Source organism: Desmodus rotundus, chromosome 4, assembly GCF_022682495.2.
Source record: "Desmodus rotundus isolate HL8 chromosome 4, HLdesRot8A.1, whole genome shotgun sequence".
NCBI classification, from domain to species: domain Eukaryota; kingdom Metazoa; phylum Chordata; class Mammalia; order Chiroptera; family Phyllostomidae; genus Desmodus; species Desmodus rotundus.
In genome coordinates this window covers 163,352,438-163,376,437 of record NC_071390.1, presented here as the reverse complement: position 1 = coordinate 163,376,437, position 24,000 = coordinate 163,352,438, and the positions used below count along the sequence as shown (strand labels likewise).

Genomic DNA, 24,000 nt, shown 5'->3' with positions numbered 1-24,000 from the left:
TAAAGATAACTATTTTGATAGTAAATTGCAGCACTTTAATTCTACGGACGTGAGTTAATATCTTGTTGGCAATATTTTAACTTACTAATGGTTTTACTAACATCAGTGGCACCATCACACTGGAAAACAATATGCAACCTTCTGGCACCTAGAGCAGAAATCAGCCTGTTAGTGAGGCTCAAGTCATGAGAAATACACTTAACTTTATTTAATACTGACTTTAGCACCAAAACTTGTTGAAGAAGTAGTATCCATACTTCTATTTGTGCAAATTTGATAAAAAGTTGGAAAACATTTCCCTTTAACGGCCACGACTTCGAAGGAAAGAACAATCGCTCCCTGACCAGAGAGAGGAGCAGGCCATTTGTTGATAGCAAACGGACTGCTCGGGTTTCTATAAAGAGATGGGAGCTCTCTGCTGATTGCGTTTGGAGACTAGACAGCTGCTTTGAAGGGAGTGAGCATTCAGGTCAAGCTCACATCCCTCAGATCTTAGAGATTTGTCAATTGGAAAGTCAGTGACAGCAAAATCACCATTTTATTCTTACTTGTATTTGCAGTATAAACAAAGCCAACAACCCTCCCCCACTCCACCCTTCTTCTCCTGACATTTCACAGCCTGAAAGGCTGGAAGCCAGAAACACAATTCAATGTTTTGGTTTTTTTTTTAACCCTGCAAATATCTCTTGTCAGAGATAGCATCCAAAAGATTAGCCACATCCTTTTAGATGCCCCTTGGTTGAATACTGTAGGGAGAACCTTTATGTTAGGTTTCTATGACTTCTCAAAGAGGTTATGGCCACTGCAAATACATCTTTAAAGAAGGAAAGAATACTGTCAGCCAAGATCAGCATCCAAGCTTTGGAAGGAGGCTAGCAAAATCCTACTCACATCCCTGTAAAGCAGACATATATTTTTGTATTTTTTATAGGTGGATACAGTGCAGACCACGAACCCCCCTGGCCACATTGAGGAATCGTGTAAAATGAATGTATGTGCTCGTAAGTGAAATGCACGTGACGTTCCAACTCAGTGTGTTGGATCCGAATAGACCTGGGTTTGTCTTCTGTAAAAAGAAATTGGTTTCCAAGGGGCAGGATCCTTAGCTGATTAAGAGGAAGCTCTAATTTTGAAGAAAATAAAAATGGCTTTAAAATAAATTCTTTGCCAGGAAAAGAGAGGATCAAACTATACTTTGCAAACAACTGAAAAAAATCAAGCTTTCAACATGGAATAAAGGAGGGATGTGAGAGAGGTTTTGCAGTCTTACTGTTACTATGAAGAAACAGAATCAGATGCCATCATACTCAGGAATATGAAAGAAGAACAGGAAACCCTTTTTGTTCGGTTTGCACTTGAATGAACTCAAGCCAAGAGTGGAGACATGTATGCCTTTACTGTTTATAGTTAACGTGGAGATTTCATATGGATGTGATTTCATTTGCCTTGTTTGAACTAATTGGATTCGTTATGAAGAGATCACCTGAGCCTGTGCTAGGTCAACAAAGAAAATGGACATGTATACCTCAGGGGTGAATTCCCAGAAAAAGTAGACTAACACTAATGTCAATCAGGGAACGCGACAAACTAGCAGACATGAGAAAAAACAAAATTTAGGTTCTTCTGATACTTATTGAAACATAGCTTTTTATAGTGTAAAAGCAAAAGATAGATCACAATATCTCCGCAATTTCTGATTGAATTTAAGGCAAACCCCATAAGTGTTCAAGGAATGTAGGGCCATTATATCAATAGGGAACTGGCCTTTAAATGTGTGGTCCTATGCACTCGTGTATGCAAAGAGGGCTTTTTATAGTATTAAGGATGAATTGCATGTGCGAAGTACCTCTTTGCATTATAGCTGTTTGTTCCGTACAGCTAGCTATACAGAGTCTAACTTTTGTGTGGGTGTGAGCGTACGTGTATGCATTTGTGTGTGTGGAAGTGGAAGGCAGTAAAATTTAATGATTGACATTTGCACTTTGGTTTGTTACCTAGAATGTAAAGAGGTAAACTGTTGTAAGCCATTCAAACATGTTATGATCATTATTAAAGATCATTATTCACAAGGGGAGCAATGCCGAAATAGGGCGAGTGCTGCAGAGGCTCTCCAACTCGATACAATATTTACGGCAATTGAGTTGTGTAAATTAAGATGGTAGCAATGTCTGGAATAATGAGAAAGGAAGCTCCTGTGGAAATAATGAGAAAGGAAGCTCCTGTGGAATAGGTTTGAAGAAGTTGGAAAGTCCAGTTATGTCCTTCAGGCTATTTTAGTTGATGACAGAGAATGTGAATCAAGGATGAACTTATAGAAGAGATTTGGGAAATATTTGTGTTTTAACTATACCTTTTAAATCTAGTTACATGTGCTAGATAAGTTACATGTGCTTTTTAAAAATGTTTATTCAAGCTAAATTATATAAATAATCATAATGGACATAGATAAGAGTGTGAATATTTAACACAGATTAACATTTTTAAAAAGATTTTATTTCTTTATTTTAGACAGAGAGGAAGGGGGGGGAAGAGAAGGAGAGAAACATTGTGTGGTTGCTGCTCTCACACCCCCCACCGGGGACCTGGCCGGCAACTCAGGCATGTGCCCTGACGGGGAAACGAACCTATGACCCTTCAGTTTGCAGGCCAGCACTCAATCCACTGAGTCACACCAGTGAGGGCAGATTAACTATTATTTGTAGTCACCACTTGCCATAATAACTTTGAAACTATTATTCTTTGGTATTTGTATTCATTTATTTTTATCTTGCTGATTAACTTTATAGTTGATTATTTTTACCTCCTCTTTCTACGTGACAATCAATTGAAGTTGGTATCCTGTCTATGTAGGCTATTACAGGGATTGTTGTCTTTATTTATGCAAGTGTAATAAATCATAAATCTATGAACTGGATAATTCTATTGTACTGAATATTTTTCTGTGGCAAAAATAATAAAAACTACCCTACTTTATAAAGTGCCTGTATTTCCTATTTTAGTTGTCTCTTAAAACAATGAGACATAAACATTCTCCCTGTCTATACCATTTGAGAGTGAGGAACGTAGCCACTTAAAGAGGAAAGCTCTGGCAGACAATTGTGAGAGCATATGGTGGAAAGCACCCTGCGCTGTCTCAGGAGTCTTCTGTTAAAAAAAAAACAAAACAAACATTTATCTTTTAGAGAGAGGGGAAGGGAGGGAGGTAGAGATGGAGAGAAACATAAATGCGAGAGAGAAACATCACTTGGTTACCCCTCACACGTGTTCCGATGGGGAACCAAACCTGCAACCCAGGCGCGTGCCCTGACTGGCAGTCGAACTGGTGACTTCTCCGGTCATGGGCCGACACTCAACTACCTGAGCAGTACTGGCTGGGGCCTGTGTCAGGAGTCTTGATGTTAAACTCTGCTCTGCCACCAAACAGCCAGATCCGCCAGATACAATGTTTGTGTTCTCAGGTGCTCTACTTTCTCATCCATAAGTAGTAGGTTTGAACTGCACTGTCAATTTTGAGATCACTTTAATTCTTAACTTCTAAGGTTTTGATAACTCTGAAATATTGCAGTGTGATATTTAATACTAATCATATTAAAAATCAGCACTGATCATTAGTATTAGGAGAACTTCACATTGGTTTTTGACTTAAATTGACCCACATTTCAATGCATGCCTTAAGACTAAGGGAAATATGAATTTACAGTTGTTACTGTACCATTCTTACTTTGACTTAATGTAATATGCATTAAAGTATAAATAATCATGTTCTGGGATCAAAAGGTCCCTCTTAGTTAATTGAGCGAAGGGGCAAACCTAAGTATAAAATCACTCAATTTGTTACAGAAGAAACCTTTTTGTTCTGCACGGAGTTTAATGCATCCCTGGCAGAATATTAAAGTGCGAGAACCAGTTTTTCTTGCTCTTTACCCCCCAAGGATTGATCAGCACATGAAGGTCTCTGCGACTTCAAAGGCATTTGTGGACTTGGATCCTCCTGGTAGGGTTCAGAGAAGGAAACACTAGCCCCTGATGTTTATTGCTGTAGGCTCTTTCATCTGATAGCAATTCTCTTTTTAGAAGAAGCAACAGGCAGAGGAATCTTGCAACTATTACACTTTCGTGATTAATGTTTAGTAGCAAAGTGCTTCACACAGAAAAACAGTACTTTTATTTTAGTTTCCTGCTACTACTCCAACTGGGAGAGGTCAGAGAAACAGTGGGAAGCAAAATGAAAGCATATATATTGTCGATTTTTTCCCTTTGCAGCATTCTGACTTGCAAAATAGTGCCACTTTCAAAGACACAAAGGTGGCGTGGATAATCTTCAGGGATTATTATTTAGAGAACTGGTCACACCAAAGTTTTTTTTCATTTAGGTGAACTTGCCACTTATGGAACTGATTTAGATCATAGATTCGATTTAGTCGATACATTCTTTACAAGATTAGAAATTTAGATGGGAGAATTGCAGACTCCCACCAACTAAGCTTCTCCAGTGCCCCATACTCTCTAAATAAAATTCTCATCCTTGCCTCTTGCCTCTAGACATTTAACAAAACATTGAAGACTAGACGTGGCTCAAGAAAAATGCCTTTAGAGTAAGTCCCTCCTTATCTGTGGGGGGTATGATCCAAAATCAACAGTGATGGATGCCTGAGACCGTGAATAGCGTGGTTAGTACCAACCGTATATATATACTGTGTTTTCTTCCTCACACACATACCTGTGATAAATTAGGCACAGACAATATTAACATTGATAACTGATAATAAAATAGAATAGTTATAACAGTATGCTGTAATAAAAGTCATGTGAGGGTTCTCTCTCTCTCTCTCTCTCTCTCTTCATGACCAACTGTGCTTCTAAGCGAATAATGGCAAAGCAGCATTTACAGTGTGGATGTGATGGACAAAAGGATCATTTATGTCCCAGGTGGGACTGAGCAGTTCTGTGTGTGAGATTTCATCACACTACTCAGAATGGTGTGCAATTTAAACCTTATGAATTATTTATTTCTGGAATTTTCCATGTAATATTTTTGCACCACCACTGACCACGAGTAACTGAAACCTTGGAAAACAAAACCCTAGATGGGGGAAGGGCTGGTGCTACTTTATAGATCAGTGGAGCAACTGTGAATATTTACCAATTGAAAAGTTATGTTCAGAACCCATCATTGCAACTAGACTTGGGTGGTGAACACCACGTAGTATAGATATATCCAATTATAATTGGGAAGAGAACCTGAGTTCTTTTGCGTGTGTGCAGTACAATTGATATACAAGATTGTGTGTGTGTGCACTAAAAAGAACCCATCGTCTGTCGGATTTACACTGGTAAAATTGTACCGAAATATTAAAAAAATTAAGTATTATTGAGGATTAAAATACTTTTGGTTTTTAATGCTTTTATTCTATATCCTTGTTCTGGTAAGTATAATTTAGTTGACCTGATTTTAATATTTCTTTGATAACTTTTAAAACAAATTATCAAGAGTCAACTCTGTGCAGATATTGTGTTAATTGCTCTATTTAATATTTATATCAAACTCATGAGACTGATGCTATTATTGTCGTGAAACACACCCAGCTTACAGATGAGGGAAGTGAGGCCTGGAGAGTTTTGGTAAGTTTGCAGAGCTACAGAAATAGCAGGAGGTGGAGGCTTTGAGTCCTGCCTCTCTGGTTTCCAAGGCTGTACCAAACAGGTGAGCCATAGAGCTTTCATGCTGAACACTGTTCCAGGATGGGCCTGTGAGTTAGGTTCCAAAACTGTTTGTGGGTGCAGAGATCCATTTTTCGGCTCCGTAGAGCGCACTCCTGTTGGCCCGGGTGAGGCAGACTCAGCGTGTGTGAACTAGATGCGAGAGGTAGTCACACATTCTAGTGCACAACGTGTTCTGATCTGAGATAGTAGGTCTCTTTTAAATACTATACACAGGAGAAGAGAAATTCTTCTCTAACTTACTTGCTTTGCAAACTAAAAATATTACTATGCATATGTACTACTTGCATCAAATTTATTTTTTAAAGTAAGGCTTCGCTGCGGGGATTTGGGTGGACTGAGGAAAATGGCAACTGCATTCTTTGAACATAGAGAACTCACAATCTAATGGGAGTTCCGGCCATGCAGGCTAATTATTACAAAGCCACGTGCTAAATGACAGGGTGTCACAGTGGTTAAGAGTACGCTGTCTGTAAACCAGGCTGCCTGGCTTACATTTACAGGTTGAGTAACCTTTGGACAAATTACATCTCCCCGCCTCCATTTCTTCATTTGTAATATGAGGTTAATAACAACATATACCTTATAAATTAGTTGTGGTTATTAAATGAGGGTTATCCAGGCAGTGTGTGAATGACAACTCAGTAAACACTGGCAATTACTAATTTTCTTACTGATGCTTAATATAATTGACATGTATATAGAGCATCATGGTTGCTGACTGAGATGTTCATGGGGCAAAATAAATTAAATATCACCGTCCAAAAGTGAAGTAAAAGGCACCTCACAGAAGAGGTAATGCCAAGCCCTCAATACTCTCTGTATACTGTGGCATGAAACTCAGCAAAATTGTGCAGGCCCAGCTTCTGCAGAGAAAGTCGTCAGTTTCTGGTCTGCTACAATTCCAATCTTGGAGCTCTGTGATCTGTAATTTTTTCAGGCATAGGTAAGTGAAAGGAAGCTGCAAAAGCTGAAATCAAGCATTCGACACAATTCAATGATGAAAGTTTCTTAAAGGTCAAGAGAGAGTTTATGAAGATCACTATGTCCACCATCACAAAGGAATACAATTTTCTGCAATTATTAGTAGCTTAGAAATTGTGAAACATAAGAATAACAAATTATTTGTCAGATTGTCATGACTAAAAGCTGATTATGATAATCAGAAATAAGTCACTGTTATTTTTTTGCAAATATTGAATAAGCATTTGTTATATATGATGAGGGCTCTATTTTCAGAGTTCTTGATTAAGCAGAAACTGTGCTGCATTTATCGGATGATGAATTTAAATGTATGAAATATAAACAACAAATACTTCCTGAATTGAACTGGTTAACATTTAATGTCCAGAAAGTCAGTGGCTTTCATGTTCAACATAGTAATTGATTATGCATATTTGAGAGGATAAAACAAATGAATACTCACTGAAAATGCTCAGTTTTTCTTACTGAAATCACTTTTTGGATGGAATATATTGACTACTAATTGTGACCGTGGAAAATGTAGGCCTCAGAAACGGCTCTGTGTTCTTGGAAATGTATAGCATTGCCCGTGAAAACATCCGACAATTATATTGTAACTTCATATCACAGTTTAGCAATTGAACATTTGAACAGCAGGCCAACTACAGATTTTTATTAGGTCATAAATTTTCAATAATTTTTACATTTTTTATGAAAGACCCAGCTACTCTCTATTTTTATGGATGTTAATGCCACCTTAGTAGCTATCGTATGCTGCTGTCTATGAATTTCTAATGAGGAGTTAAAATTAATGTGAAGAGAAATGAATGTCTCCTAGTCTCGTATTTCTAGATGTTAGAGGAACAATGCACATTTCCTATTGCAGGAGCTTGGAGTTCCGAGATCGGGTACAGCTCAGTCTGTTTTCTAATGCGCTGCCCAACGGTGTCAGTGAAAATCTGTCTCAGCGGCCGCTGAGGGGAACGGGGTCTCTCATCTTTCTGCTCTCTGTGTCTCGCTGGTAAAGGCGGGTCCGCAAGGATTTTTTCTCCCCTGTATGTCAGACTCCTGAAAGAAGCAGCATTTCTATATGGATTTTAGAAAGACCAGAAACTGGCTGCCTCCTGACAATCCATGCAAGTGTGCTCCAACTTGGTGCTGCAGTTCAAATCTGCTGGCTGACTTTTTAGTGCCTCTGCATATTTATCTCATGAAAGTCTGCCGTACTTCTGAAGCAAAATTGACACGTGATTGTTGAAAAAATGTGTTAAGAAAGACACTGATGATATTAAGGAAACAATGTATCACATGAGCCCTTTCATAAAAATCCTTTGATAAGTAGACACAAAAATGCCTTGCTTTGTAGATGGAAAAGTTTGTGAAAATGTTTTTGAGGATGACCTCCAATTAGTTCTACCTTAAGGTCGGTTGTATTCAAATGAATACTAAAGATTCTGTAAATACAGGGCCTTTTTATCGTTCAGTAATCGATTTGGAATGCTCAGAGGAAATGCAACACATATCTCGCACCAGGGCTCCTAAATCATCGTGTGCTCTCATCGTCTGAGATTAACATGTGGAGTACAGAGCATGATCAGAGGGTTCTAAATGAGCGGTTACCAAGCTGAAATGATGCAAAAGTTAACACAAAGTAATGCAGCAATCTATTTCATGCAATATATGTGTTATGCCGGTTAATTAGCAGCTTAATTAGCCTGATGTTTCATGTTGTGACCTAAGCCATTGTACTCCCAGTGGGTCTCTTGGAGACAATGGAAAAAAAAAAGCTTCATAATTGTTGGTAGTTATGTCACATGCCACCAGAATAAAACATAATTCTCCCTTTTAACATAAAAGAACATACATATGTTTTTTTTAATCCAGAATATATTTTTAAAAAGGCATTTTATGGTATGAAATACTTAAAAAATAAAAGCATATTAAATAACTGTGTGTGCTATAGTGTTATATTAACTACATTTTAAATTGCAAGTGACCACAAATAAATGCCTAAAGCAGTGATTTTCAACCGGCGTGCCACAAGAATGTTTTAAACATGTAATACCTGACTGTTTAGTCAGGGGCGCTGATTTCTTTTTCCTTAAATGGTCAAATAAAAAGATGGCAACAGCCAACACAACAATAGCTGTCTGGTGTGAATGATTCAAACATACACCTACTTTTTATCAGATTAGGCAAAAAATATAACATGTTTTCCGTGTGTCGCAGAATTTTAGTAATTAGCTTGTGGGCCATGAGATGAAAAAGTTTAAAAATTGCTGGCCTAAAGTATTTTGAGAAAAAAACATGAAAGATATGTATTAGGGTGATCATATTTTTGAATGTGTTATGTGATTCATGGGATTCTACTAAGGGCTATTGAAATTACTTACAAAGGACCGCATTTTGGAGAGCCACAATGGAACTATGCCTTCGGACAGGCCTGAAGAAAAAAAATATGCATCTTAGAAATAATTTATCAAGTGCATGTCATGAAAGGGGCCTCTCATCCCTCCTTCCTTGCCCAGTGAGAACACATTCAGATTGCGTGTTTGTCTTTATTATATGAAATAGAAGTTTCTGCTGAGCCAGAGACAGTCAGTGCCAGCAGACAGGCTCTGCCTTTTCACAACAGCATGAAGAATTGCTCCAGTAGTTATGGGTATTGGCCTGTAAAACTCAGCAAACTTTCTGGAGGTATTTGTTTTCCTCTTCATTTTACACAGCTGGCAATTCAGAACATACAAGGAAAAAAGTATTTTAAGGGTCTGACTAATTTCCCTAGACTTTGTGGGGCTTTCTTTCCCAATCACTGAAATCTGTTGGCTTCCTACTTCATGGCTGTGGAATTGGGCTGTTCGTTTCCTTCTAGTTTGAATACTACAGCGGGTCCGCAGGGCCCTCTTTCCCTTTCAAAAATTGCTCTGTGGTCTCTTTTGGCTGTTAATGTATGGATGCCATTTGGGACATAACTGGTTATTATGTCGCTCACAGATATTTTATTGTACACAGAACCGAGTATTTATGGAAATCTAAAGTCACTGTTATGCAAAACCTTACAAAGACTAAACTGTTTGATTTTTATTTTTCCCCTAGACTCTTTCCCTTGTCTAACACAGCAATTCACATTGCTCCCTCTTAATTTACTAGAAATTTTTGGCACGTGGAATAGCAAGTACATAAAACCTATGAATGTTTAATTAATAGTGTATAGTCAATTAGAAGTTCTACTTTCTAAAATAAGGATAGATTTGAATGTGTGTCTAAAAAGACAATTCAGTAAACATTAGTGCTAAGATGAACAAAAAGATGTGCTCAGATGAACTAAACTTCTTTCGTTTTACTTTGGTGCTATATCCTCAGGCAGCCAGAAGGTTGCAGTTAAAATTTTGGTCTGATACTGCCTGATAATGATCTCATCTGAGAATAACCTTTTAGTTTAAATATTTTTACTTAGTATTTGAATTACTGTATTTGTTGTCCTTTGGATTTCCTATAAAATACATGATTTACAGATATATATATATATATATATATATGTCATAAATTAAAAGTGGTAGTATTTAGAGCAAAGATTATGGACTAGTCTTTGAGACTTTGCAAGTTGCTTAACTTCTCATGTATTTAAATGAAAATAATAAGTGTCATGCCATTATTAAGAAAGTGGGTGAATTAATATACTACAAATTACTCGTCGTGTAAGTTCATATATACAACCTACAGCAACTGTCTAGCGTGAAGTGAGCGAGTGTAAATAGCAGCCCTTATGGAGAAAGGGTCAGAAATGTGGCGAAGGTGCCAGGATGCCAGAAGCGGTCTGAGCGCACTGTGGAATGGCGCCTGCCGTGTGATGGGTGTCTCTCAGTGTTTTCTGCTACTAAAAACAGACAGATATGTTTTCTGAATGTTTTAGCTAGTCAATGAGTTAGGTAGGGACTAAACTGTAGGTGGGTCTGACTTTGCTTTTTTAACTTTTTTATTGTATTTTTTCCGTGGCCATTTGTTCCCCATATACCCCCTCCTCCCTGCAATCCCTACACTGTTGTCCATGTCCATGAGTCCCTTCAACTTTCTGATTAATCCCTCTACTCCCTAAAATCTCCTCTTCCCCACAGCTGCCATCAGGCTTTCTAAGTGTCTTTCTTTATTTTGCTTATAGTTCAGTTTGTTCGTTAGATTCCACATATGAGTGAGATCATGTGGTATTTATCTTTCTCTGACGGGCTTGTTTCCTTTAGCATAATATTCTCCAGGTTTATCCACGCTCTTGAAAGGGCAAGTTTTTTGTTTGTTTGTTTGTTTTTTTTACCATTGAGTAGAATTCCATTGTGTGAATGTCCCATAATTGTTTTATCCACTCATCTACTGATGGACACTTGGCTGCTTCAGATGGCCACTAAGCATGAAAAGGTGCTTCTTGTTACTAATCATCAGAGAAATGCAAATTAAGACCACAATGAGGTATCACATCACACCTGTCGGAATGGCTATCTTCAACAAACAACAAGTGCTGGCAAGGATGTGCAGAAAAGGGAGCCCTTTTGCCCTATTGGTGGGAATGCAGATTGGTGCAGCCACTGGAAAGCAGTATGGAGATACCTCAAAAAATTAAAAAATGGATCTGCCTTTTGACCCAGCCATCCCACTTCTGGGAATTTATCCTTAGAAACCCAAAACACCAATTCAAGAAAAAAATGTAAGTGCTCCTATGTTCATTGTAGCATTGTTTACAATCACTAAGATATGGAAGCAACCCCAGTGACTTTAAACTACGATTTCCTTAACGCTTTTAGAACTGTTTATTGTATAAACTTCACAACCTTTGCAAATAAGCTTTCTGTTTAGCATGACTTTGCACAGGTATTTTTGGAATTATTTAGAAAATACAGACATGCTTATAAAACATGAGCGTATTTATAATTGAGAACAAAAGAAAATATCAATTGTCAATGCATATTCTGAGCTGTTTCCACGAGTATCTCTTTGAATTTAGAAACTATTTACTAAAATAACCAATGATAAACACATAAGAGCTCTGTTTATTTTGTAGTGGAATTCAGCTGGGTAATGAGGTAAGGTCACATTCTCACCTCCGATTCAATGGTCTCTGAATATCTGTAATTACATTAGTGAAAGGTGCCCATATCTGTAATTACATTAGTGAAAGGTGCCCGGCTGCCGTGGCTGTGGGAAGTACTTTTTCACAAAATGGCATTCTGTTCTTGGCTGTCACTGTATCATTTGTGTTGCTATTCAGTTTTGTTTAAAGGTGAGGTTTGGGAATGTTGTATTTCAGTTTTCTGCAAATATTGTACAGCCCTTTTTTTCCTATTAATTTTTTTACAAGATCTGTTACAGTTAGATCTTCAGTTTTACTACTTTTCATGTAGGTAGTTTCAAGGCCTAACATTGTCTTTCAGGAGTTACCATTACTTACTGTTTAGATGAATTTGAAATTGATAAGCCCTGACGATGCCTCCTCTTACTGTGCCATCTAGCAATTTGGGGTTATAAAAATATGTGTATTTTTAAAAAAGAGCTTCTTCTCTCTCGATGTGCTGTTGGTAGCTGATCAAGACTATGAGATAAAGTAGGTCATGGTTAGGCATGGGGAGCACAGTCGAACTGCTATTTGCGTTTGTGTATGAATTGCTGAAGTGGATTCAGATACTACGTTTGGGTTAAGTATTCCACACACGGTTGCCCAAACGTCTTGGCAGGACAAAGCAACTTGCTGCTTCTTGGGCCGTGCTCAGGCACGTCTATGCCTGCTCATTTCTGATAAATAAATTTCAAAATCCTTAATTTAGAATCTTATTCCTCTGACTCTAATTTCACTCTCCCATTTTCCGTCCCCTTCTTCCTGTTCATGAACTCTAATTAATCTCCAGCTAAGCCTGGTTGTATTCAAGTGACTTGACCTGTCTTACACTTTCCTATCAGTTTACCTTTATAAAAAAGATTTTATTTATTTATTTCAGAGAGGGGAGAAGGTAGGGAGAAAGAGAAGAAGCGAAACATCGACTGGTTGCCTCTCACACGTGCCCAAACCAGAATCAAACTGGAGATGTGTTGCTTTGCAGGGTGACACCCAGCAAACTGAGCCACGGTGCTCACGGCCTACCCGTTTTTCTTACCCCACGCTGGTATCTCTTCCAGCAGTCCTGTCTCTTCTGATTCTGTTGCACACCAGCGAATCTCATCCTTCTTGATTCTTATTTTGATAAACTTTTCTTGATTACCAAGTTGTTAGTGCTAATTCAAAGTCATTTTATCATCCTGATTTTTGTATTACCTGGAACTTCCTGCCTTTAGTGATGGAATTTTCTTAGGCACATAAGTGTACACGTATGTTATTTATTTATTACACCGCATTCTCTTCACTGGGAAATCTCTAAATTTGATTCATATTTCCCGTCTTCCCCAGTTCCCCAAAAAGTGCCTTGCTTATAGCAGATATGATGCTCCCTAAATAGTGACTGAATTAATTGATGGTATAAGTTTTATGCAAATCTCTAGAGCATTTAATGAAATATGTAAATATTAGTCACTCAATAAATATTTATTGAGAGTTTATTCCTACAATATATTAGGTGCTGGGGATGTTGCATTCCTACAAGATACTGGGTATCCTATTTGAGGTGATCTGCCCATATTTATCTACATACATATCACAAATCACGTGAGCTCTGGTGGAGCTTGCCTTTTTTGTGTTACTCGGGATCTACGCTATTGCAGGAATTCTGTTGTTACCAAAATAAATGTGTTACCCAGATGTGATAACTACGTGATGCCTCCCTCGAGTGAGGTCCTGGGGGATGACAGGTGGGTGCTGAGGCCAGGTGATATAAAGGGGGTCAGGAGAAGAGATCAAGCTGTGTAGGACAATAGATTCCCCATGAGGAAGATTCATCTTGATCCAGGGAGACATGGGAAGCAGACAGTAGAGGTGTTTAAAGTCAGGGATCTAGAAGCCCTGATTTGTTAGGGGAGTAAGTTTGCAAGCACTGAAAAGGAAGCTCCAGGGAGGGAAGAAACAAAGAACCCTAAAGCGATTTGGATTACCTTTTAACTGAAACATATTTCTCTTAGACTTAGAAGTCTGTGCCTTTACTGGCCATACTTTCTGTGAAATAAGAAATAATAGAGACAACTGCCCTCTTTGGTCATTTCTGGGCACCAAACCAGTGAGCTACATTAGAGATTTATTTCCTTGATAGAGGAATTCGAATAATTAATAACAAGAGAAATACATATTAATGCATGCTTTCTAGCATTTATAGACATGGAACAATTCTTTGAATTCCATATTTCACTTCCACTTAAACTGTTTATGTGTGATGGCATGCTGGAGGTAGATACAAAGCATGATTTTGATGTAAAATTCCTTTGTTTTAATACTGACTGTCAGAAGAGACTTTCCTTGATGTTAAGCTATGATCTCAGAGGAGTCATGCGTGGGGGCTCTCTTGAAGAGGAAGGCCAAAGAGTCATCACTCATGCAATTCAAGCATCTCCTTTCTACCGCCATCATTCTCTGAACTGTGGAAACTGCTAGCGCCATCAGCTGACTTTTATTTTAGACCTTATCCAGAAGGATTTCTATTTTGTAGCATATTATTGAAGTATTTTCCCTGATACTGCTTTTTGTGGATCATGGTTAAGAAAACCCACAAATGGATGTCGCGTGTAGTGTGGATATAATTTGCACAATCCTGTAGCTTGTAGGACTCACATTTTCTTTTGAAAACAATAAAACAATTCATAGGATTTCATTTGTAGAAAGACAGTTCGGGCGGTTCTGTGGCAGTGAAATGTTAAGGATCACCAAGATTGAAGGCACAGTGTGTGGAGTTAGTCCTTTCTTTTTCTTTTCCTGCCTTTACTTCTTGTTGAAAGATATTCTAATAGAGCAGATGCTTTTTGCATCATTGTTTTCTGTCTGATCTTTGGCATGGAACCAAGGAAATTCAGCTTCCGTCTTTTAGAGCTGAAAGGGCGCAGAGCACGGCCGATGCTCTCTGGTGTCTCAAGACTTTAGAACTCCTGGTCTAGGAACAATGACGAATGTGTGGTATTTACGTTGTTAAATTTCTAAGGAAGATGTCCTGTGAAGTTTTCCTGGGTTGCTAAAGCCATTCATAATATTTCATATAATGCAGAGATTACACATACCCCAACTATGCAGAGTATTTAACCCATGATTCTATAGATACATATCCACAATCGTAATACGAAGTTTTCAAAATGTTATGTTTCAACATTCAGAATGTTTCATGCTTCATCTTAACCTTTCTGCAAAATCCTGCATAAATCATATTCGGTATAGTTTATCTTGCAATATTTTAAAATTGTACTATTGTTTGATATTTGTGTTGTTTTTGATAGGTTTCAGAGGGTATACCATCATACCCTTAATGTTGCCGTTACCTATGGTGTGATAGTGCTAATTTTGTTTTTCGGATTGAGTTAAATGTTATATTGTAAATACTCACTTAGAAATCAATTTTTTTACTAATATTATTATGAAAAGGTACAGCCTCTGATATATCTGCAGAATATCTTACCACTGGATATAACTTAGTAGTGTCTCAATCTTTGATTTGCCCATATTTTCTATTGATACCATAAGTAAGGTATATTAGGAATAAGGATGTCACTCTTCACTCACGTACTGACTGGCTAAAGCATTAACCAGTGAGGCATAAAAGTATAAAAGTGCTAGGTTATTTTGGATGCATACACACGTCTAAATATATATATTATGAATTTTGAAACATAATGTATTTTCACATGTATATGTTTCATAAATATATTCATACAAGGGGGCCCCCCTAAAAAACAAAATTACCTTCTGTAAGGCAAGCCCCGTGTAGTGCGGGCTTCCCCGGCTAGGTGAGGGTTCCAGGAACCCGTCTGTAGTAGTGTACCACCTGGCATTGTAGTGAGAGGCTGCATCAGCTCCAGTAAAATTTGTTATGGAGACTTTTGCACTGCGTTTGCCCGTGTCATGATGGGTGATTTAAGAGCATGCCCGTCCACACCGCGCTGAGTGCCCAGCAGTTTTTGACCAAAATGGTGTGACCCCGGCGCCCCACACTCTCTATTCGGTTGATCTCATCCTGAGCTACTTCTTTGTTTCCCCGGTTGAAAAAAAGTTCTTGAAGGGAAACATTTTGCCAATGTGGAAGAGGTGAAATGAAAAAACAGTAGAAGCACTAAAAGGCATCGAAATTGATGAGTTCAAAAACTGTTTTGAGCAGTGGACAAAACGTCTCAACAGGTGTATTGCATGAAATGGAGAGTACTTTGAAGGTGTCTGAAGTTTAAACATGTTAAGAATCAATACACAACTTTTTAATAAATAAATTCTGGATTTTTGAGCCTCCCTCATATATTCATATATTATTCAGATATATTTATATATCATTTATACATTTTAGAACGTGTTTTTCTTTGGTGAAGATCACCAGTTGGAAACAATTACTCAACAATTACTGAATGTCTGTTCTAACTCAAACACTGTGTTTGAGGCTGAGAATATAAATCTGGGAAAGATACTATCTGTACTTTCAAGGAACTCATTACCAGGAGAGTCAGGTATGTTATAAATACTGTAAGATGACAGAGATAAAGAGGGCAGTTGAAGACATTTGGGAACAGTTTAATGACACAACAAGCTTTTGAATGGAATCTTGTAATACATTCAGTTTACTTATACTAAAGACGGAAAAAGAGGCATTTCGACTGGAGACAAAAAATCATGGGCAAAGTAGTGAAAGCATCGCAGTGTATCATGTATTTGGTAACAGGCACCTAATCCAGTGAGCTTAGTGTCCGGGGAACATGGGGTGAGTGGCTAGACATGAAGTGGAAAGCGCAAGTAGATTCAGCTTGAAAGAAGCCGTGAATTTTATGCCTAGGAGTTTAGGTTTGTCCTGAAAGCATTTGGAAGTAACTGAAAGCTTTCAAGCAAGGGTATTCTGCAGTGAGTGCTTTAAAACGATGGCTCTGTTGGAAGAGTGGAAGGCAGTTTGTAGTTAAAGTGCTGGAGAAAGGGACTAGACCATCTGATAAAATCTGTTCCTGTGATCCCGATGCCTTGTCCTTGCAGACAGACAGAAGCACGTAAGGAGGACGGTGTGTAATATTTGGTAGGAGGTTGGGGAAGAAAGGAGAGCAAAAATAGGAATGAAAACGTTGTTTGTTTTTCAAATAGATAGTTAACTCCATGATCTCTGTCTCTTCTCCTTCCAGTACCCCCATGATGTAAATGTTTCCATGCTTGAAGTTATCCCAGAGGCTCCATAAACTATCTTCATTTTTTTTTGCTGTTTTGATTGGGTGTTTTCTGCCTTTTTTCATCCTCCAATTCTCTGATTTGATCCCATGCTTCATCTACTCTACTATTGATTTTCTATAATGGAGTCTTCATTTCAGTTATTGTATTCTTTATTTATGACTGGCTCTTTTTTATGTTTTTAATCTTTATTTTCATATTTCCTATATCTTTGTTGAAGTTCTCACTAAGTTCACTGAGCATCCTTATAACCAGTGTCTTGAAGTCTTGATCTAGTAGATTGCTTGATATCATTTTGTTGATCTCTTTTTCTGGAGTTTTGTTCTGTTCTTTCAATTGGGATGTGTTTCTTTGTCTCTTTATTTTGGCAGCCTCCCTGTATTTGTTTCTATGTAGCAGGTAGAGCTGATATGTCTCTTGGCCTTGGTAGGGTGGCCTTATGTACTATGTGTTCTGTAGGACCCAATGTCACCGCCTCCCCAGTCACCCCAGCTGAGCACTTAGGGACACCCACACATAATAGTTGAGACTTGATTGCTGTTGGCCTGCCAATGGGAGGGATTTGCCCTCAGGCCCATTGGATTGTAACAATATGTTTTCATTCCATTTTTTATTATATTGTTTTGATGATGCTATTACAGTTGTCTCAATGTTTCCCCCTTTGGCTCCCTCCACACAGCCCCCTCACTCCCTCAGGCAGTCCCCCCACCATTGTTCATGCCCATGGGTCATGTGTATAAGTTTTTGGTGACTCCATTTCCTATACTGTACTTTATATCCCCATGGCTATTCTGTAACTACTTATTTGTACTTCTTAAATCAAAGGTAGTTTGGGGAACTGAAAGCTCACCTGGTACTAGTGGAGAATGAAGCAACATGCTCAGGTAAAAGGGAAGAAGTAAATTCAGAGGTTAGTAGAAATTGATAGACTATGTCTTTCCAACACCACTGTTGGAATGACTTAAATTCCATCATGTTAATTTATTTCACCACTCTGTTCACTCTTTGGACTCCAGAGAGGTAATGCAGAAACGTCCTTTTAAGGTAACTTGTCAACCTTTTGTTAAGGAAGAACAACATGCTTTGAATAAAGTCTTACCAGACTAAATTCTGTGAATGAAAAGTAATTTGCTCGAAGGAAACCAGGGTATTTTTACAAGTGACCCATACAATCCTGATTTAAATGCAAGGGAGTCAAATCTTAAGGAATAAAGGCCTGGACCAAGTTTAGACAACAAGTGAATGAATTCAGATTAAAGCCAAACTCCCAGCATTCAGATCAAGAAAATGAAGAGTGAGAAAATACTCTTCCATGTAACATTTTTAATAGAGTCATTAGCATGGTGGCCAGGTATTACAACTACATCAGGTTTTATGGAACCAGCTTTAAGTAATCATAGCGGTTGAATGCAAGACACTTTGCCAAGAATTTTAGCAGGAAAGAAAAAGAAACAGCAGTTTGATGGTGGAATAGGTGAGAACCGATTTTTCTTTTTTTTTTTTACAAAACAAAGAAAATCAGATAGGGTTACAGGTTGAAAGAAAGTGAGAGGTTGAACAGAAAGAGAAAGCACATTGATAAAATGTGTGTTGACAGAAGCAGGAAAGAGGTGAATCAAATAGTCAGGTGGACAGAAGAATAAGAATTCTTTCTCCGGCAGGGTAGCTCAGTTGGTTAAAGCATCCTCCCTAAACACCAGTGTTGCAGGTTTGATCCTCCGTGAGGACACATGCAAGAATCAACCAATGAATGCATAAATAAGTAGATCAACACATTGATATTTCTCTCTCTCCCAAAAAAGAATAAGGATTTTTATTAGAGATGCAAAATGAAGTTTTGATGAGTAAAGATACAGATAAATTTGGAGATGTAGAGGAAGGAAGGAAGAAGAGTGGGTTCATGTCTGATAGCCTTAAAGTTCTCAGCGGTAACATCTCAGGAGGTAAAATCGTGTGTTGAGATTGAGGGGAATGAGGGTACAGGGTTGGGGATCTGAGCAGGGCGTGGTAGCAACAGCTGCTGTGTGGAATGGGAAGACCAGCCAAGCAGGAATGAGTAATACGGCTGCTAAGCAGCTCTGAGAGTTCAACTGACATCCGAAATCATAAATTTGCAGCAGAGTCAATCAGCGTGGTTTTTCAATTTTCCTTTTAACTCCTGGCAGCTCAGGAGGAGGAGGAGAACAAACAGATGGTAGGATTGATTTGGTAATGGGATTGGCAAAGCAGCTGTGAGAGAAGGTCAAAGAATGGAGGAATCTGTTTCACTTAAGGAAGTGTGTTATCAGGGGGATCAAAATTAGGAGGAAATGGCAATTAACCCAGGAAAGATTGGAGACTGCTGGAAAGGAGGGAAGAGCCATGGGCAATGGGAGCCTTTGAAGCCTAAGAAGAATTTTTGTGATCATGAATGAATGGGATAGGGGATTAGAGAGGAGATTTCACAGTGCTGGATATTACAGTAGAACACTTTTTTGTTTAAGAGCAGTCTATTTTTGTATATATGGGTGTGGACTGCCAACACTGAATGGAAGTGACTGTCACTGGAATACAGGGGTGAACAAATTTTAAGGGTAAGTAAATAGATGAGTCATCCAGGTCATCTAGAATAATGACGAGTGATAGAAGAAAGGAAAAACAGCCAGCTGCCTAATTATTCAAGTATATTGATGAAGTAGTTACCAATAACAAGGGTCAAGGGTTAGAAGAGAGTTCGTTTGATTATTTGGGTTTTGTAGATATAGGGCTTCTTGAACTAAGATAATAGATCAGTGTTCCAGAGTTGGGAGGGGGAGTCCAAGAAAATGTCCCTCTTCCTGTGTGTGCAGTAGAATCTATGTGAATAGAACTTAAAACTTTTTGCAAGCAATTCTCATGTATGGAACCTTAATTTATATTTAGCCTATGGTGTGTTCTAGTCAATATATTTTTCTCTGCTAGGTCACGCTAATTCGCATTTAAACAAGTGATAATAAAACCTATATTAAACACAAGATAGCTAATTAACCGCCAAAAAGTCTCTGACTTTGCTACCACCTGCAGTTATAATTTTGTATTTCTGGTCTCCTTTAACAAAACTTATCAAAGTGTTGTCCAAGTGGTTATTGCCCACTTACATCTTAAAGTACCTTCAATCCACTCCTATGGGTCCCCTGTCCTTTCCACTTATTGACATGTCTCTGTAAAAGTCACCAGTTTCTATTTTCTGAATCCAGTGGTCAATTGTGTCTCTTTGTCTGAATCTTGGCATTTGAATGGGTGTTCGCTTCCTCTCCCTGAGCTTGTTGTATTCACTAGGTTTTCACTAGGTGAAATTCAACATGTTCACTAGGTTTGACTCCTCCAGTGCTGACTGTATCTTCTTAGTCTCATATGCTGCTTCTCCTAGATGTCTAAATCATGTGTTGCCCCAGGATTTTGTGTTTATTTATCACCATCCCAGACGTCTGCCCTGGACTCGGTACTCAGTACCACTACGTACTCGGCATTTTTCACTAGTAAACGCAGTAGTGGCCAGTGGGCACGCAGTAGGTTCTGACAACTGGCTGAATAGGCTTGAACAAGTCACTCTGTACTTTAGTTTTCTTATCTTTAAAATGAGGATAACACTGAGAACTGCTTCATGGGGTTCTTGACAGGATTAAAGAAGCAAAAAATAATAAAACATGTAGGCGTTTAGGAATACACTTGGCACAGAACAAGTGCGCAATAAATGTTAGTTGTTACGTTATCACAAACATAACAGAGCAGAACCAGAACCATTAAGTTTTCCCTCAAACACCTCGATTTGCTTTCTTCATAAAACCTTTCTCATGTGAGTGAATAGTACTGATACCTTCACTTCGTTAGAGTAAAACCACTTTTCCCTAATATGCCACCCCAACCCATCACTAATTTCAGTTACCATTACCTCAAAAATCTGTGTCAAGTGTGACCACCTCTCACCGCCCCCTCTTCAAAACTGTGGTCCAAATCACCAACCTCTGAGTCTCTGATCCTGCCATTCACCCTGCAGTGCATTCTCCATGGGGTGATCTTTCTAATATGAATGCGGACATGCCCTTCCACTCTTTAAAATCCTCCAGGGCCTATCCATTACAGTGAGGATAAAATCCAGTCTTCCAAAGGGTTTAATAAGCATGCCCTGAGTGGGTCCCCACCTGCCTCTGGGACCTCAAGTCTTTCACTGGCAGCATTACTCACTAAAGCGAAGCCACTCTGACCCTGTTTGGGTCACTCAACCATGCCAAAAGATTTCCCCTCTCCAAGCGTTTGAACTTGTTATTCTTTCTGTTTGGAATGCTCTTTCTCCTCTCTGGTCCTTCATATGCCTGCCTTCTCTTCATCATTGAAATCTCATTTCAGATGTCAAGTCCTCCCAGAGCCTTCCCTGACCACTTTTGAGCACGACACTCGATTTTGTAGTTTTTGGAACACTCATTAGGAACTCTGGTCTCAATCTCTACCCCAACCTTAGTTTGCGCGAATCCATCACATCTAAATTTGGACAAACAAAAGGGTCTGCTGTGGAATTTTATTTGTTTTACCTGGATACTTACATTTTGGTCATTAGATTTCTTATATTTTATTTTTGTGTATACTTGGTCATGTAAATCACGTGATTAGTAAATGATACATCAGTGTCTTCTACCCAGGAGGCATTTGCCATGCTGGGAGCATCCCCAGCTATCCACCTCACATTTGTAAAAGTTGACATGAATGAAACAGTACCTGTTTTGGGTTCTCTTGAAGAACTATACATTTTTGGAAAATTGAGCTAATATTATTCTTTTGATATACGTATGAGATGTATGTTACATTCTGGTCATCATCTATGAAGGAACCACTAAAATGACCTGAAGGTTATGTTTAAGCCTAGAAGTACTGTACTTGAATCATGAATTATTTCTTTAATAAGATTAATATATCAGAAGATTTTGGTGACTCTTTGGTTCCCAGGCCAGCACTCAATCCACTCAGCCACACCAGCCAGGGCTCGCCTTGGTTTGTTTAGATAATTGCTTTTTTTTCATTCTGTCGAGTTTATGTAGCTCTATCATCAATCCAATTTGATCTTTTAAAAGCTTCTAGGCTTAATATAGGATGAGAAAAGGAATGATAAACGAATTTTCTAAACACGTTTGTAAGCTTTTCAATAGGGGCATGAATATGAATATTTCATAACTGTGTATTTTCTTTTTGAGGACCAAGAGCCATTTTAATATAGAAACCATTAATAGAATTACCAGATGGGAGCTTTGTTTGCTTTTAAAATGGGTTACATATAGTATCAATTAGTCACTGATAATAAAGACCTCTAAGAAGTTGAGAGTCTTTTCATAATTCAGCATCATGAGAATTTTAGGTATCATCTGCAAAACGATCAATACAAAAATGTATTGTACAATGTTTGCACAAAGCAGCACATGTCTTGACAGTTTTCTGATTATCCATGCGTACAATACTCAATTCTTCTGCATAGACAGAACTTTTCATGTGACACATTTGTATTCTCAAGCTTACAAGAGATTACTAGAAATTAGTGATCCTATATTTCTACAATTTGTTTTTATCTTAGTCTACCCAGTTAGAGCCCACAGTTATGTTTCTTATTTCCACAGAAAGAAGTAACTGCTTATATTAAAACAAAAACAAAAACGAAGAGCCCTGGCTGGTGTGGCTCAGTGAATTGAGCACCAGACTGCGAACCACAGGGTTGCAGGTTCAATTTCCAGTCAGGGCACATGCCTGGGTTGTGGGTCAGGTCCCCAGTGGGGTAGCGTGTGAGAGGCAACCAACCACACATCCATGTTACTCTCCCTCTCTTCCTCCCTCCCTTCCCCTCTGTCTAAAAATAAAATAAATAAAATCTTTAAAAAAGACTATCTTTAAAACAAACAAACAAAACAGGAAAGACTGGTGTTAAACTGAGCTGAATTTATTTGAAAATAGCATTAAAAGCTAGACTTCACACTTTCCAGTGACAAGAGGGAAAGAATGCCAGATGGAAATCAGCCAAGTGGTGTTCTTTTAGGAATTGGTCTAAGTTATCATGATGGAAAAAAAAATTGAGGGAAAAAGAGGGAGTTTTTAGCAGGATACCCTGAAAAAGTTTTCTGGTTTTACTTGCCAATAAAGAAGCAGCAAACTGTTATTATTCAACCATCTTAACAGATCCATAAAAAATAATGAATATTTTAGATTAACGAAGGCAACTTACAGTGGCTTTTCTGTAACATGTGGAATTTATCAATTGATTCTTCCTAGAATCAAAAATTGATCATTGCATTTAACCTCTTTCCCATATGTTTACTTAGTCAGTACTGGCATCTCTTCCATCCACCCCACAGCCTTTGTACAGTTTGGATCTCACTCATCTTTTGCAGATGCCAACACATTGATGCGCCTACATGCCCACCTCTTCCGCCTACACCGGCTAAGAAAAGAAGCCGCCCTGTCACTGGAGGCTCCCCAGAGACTCCACTGGGGCTGCAAATGCTTTTGCTCTTTCAGAAAAAAGGGACCTGGGTTGAGACCTCTCTTGCTTGAGAGTCTCCAAAAATTAGTCTCTCTTTAAACATCTCGCTCTGGGATTTATAAAATATTTAAGATCAGAAAGCCTCTCTCATGGTCCTTTCTATCACGTGGAATTTTGAAAGCCTGCCAACAATCACCAAGTTTTCTTTATTACAAATAGATGAGGACTGTGACAACATGTGCGGCGTGAGGCCTAGGAAGGTAATAATTAGTCAGAACACTTTGCTCCATCGCATCTTTAAAAAGCAAACGGGATCCAGATAGATAATATTTATGGTTTCAGATTACATACGAGCAGCCTAATTTCACATCCAGATCTTAAGCGATTAAAAAGAGTTATTTGGTGCTGCAAACATAACATTATATTTAATGAATAAAAATCTATTTTTATACTGGAAAGTCCATGAATATAGTTCATTCATACTTGATATCCTCATATATTTACCTTAAAACGGTAATCTGAACCTGGGGAGTTGCCA

The 24,000-nt window shown here is 38.4% G+C and overlaps 1 protein-coding gene across 6 annotated transcripts in view; it reads left to right on the top strand.

The window, feature by feature from the left end:
- PCDH7 (protocadherin 7) overlaps positions 1-24,000 on the top strand; it is a 403,653-nt gene that overhangs the window by 63,588 nt on the left and 316,065 nt on the right. The window contains exon 2 of one of the 6 annotated variants that reach the window (XM_024573855.3): positions 932-4,147. The exons of the other annotated variants lie outside the window; for them this stretch is intronic. Within the exon in view, the coding sequence (XP_024429623.1) occupies positions 932-1,009 (78 nt within the window). The 3' untranslated portion in view covers positions 1,010-4,147. Of the gene's footprint in view, positions 1-931; positions 4,148-24,000 lie in introns of those variants that run through there. 6 annotated transcript variants of the gene reach the window in all.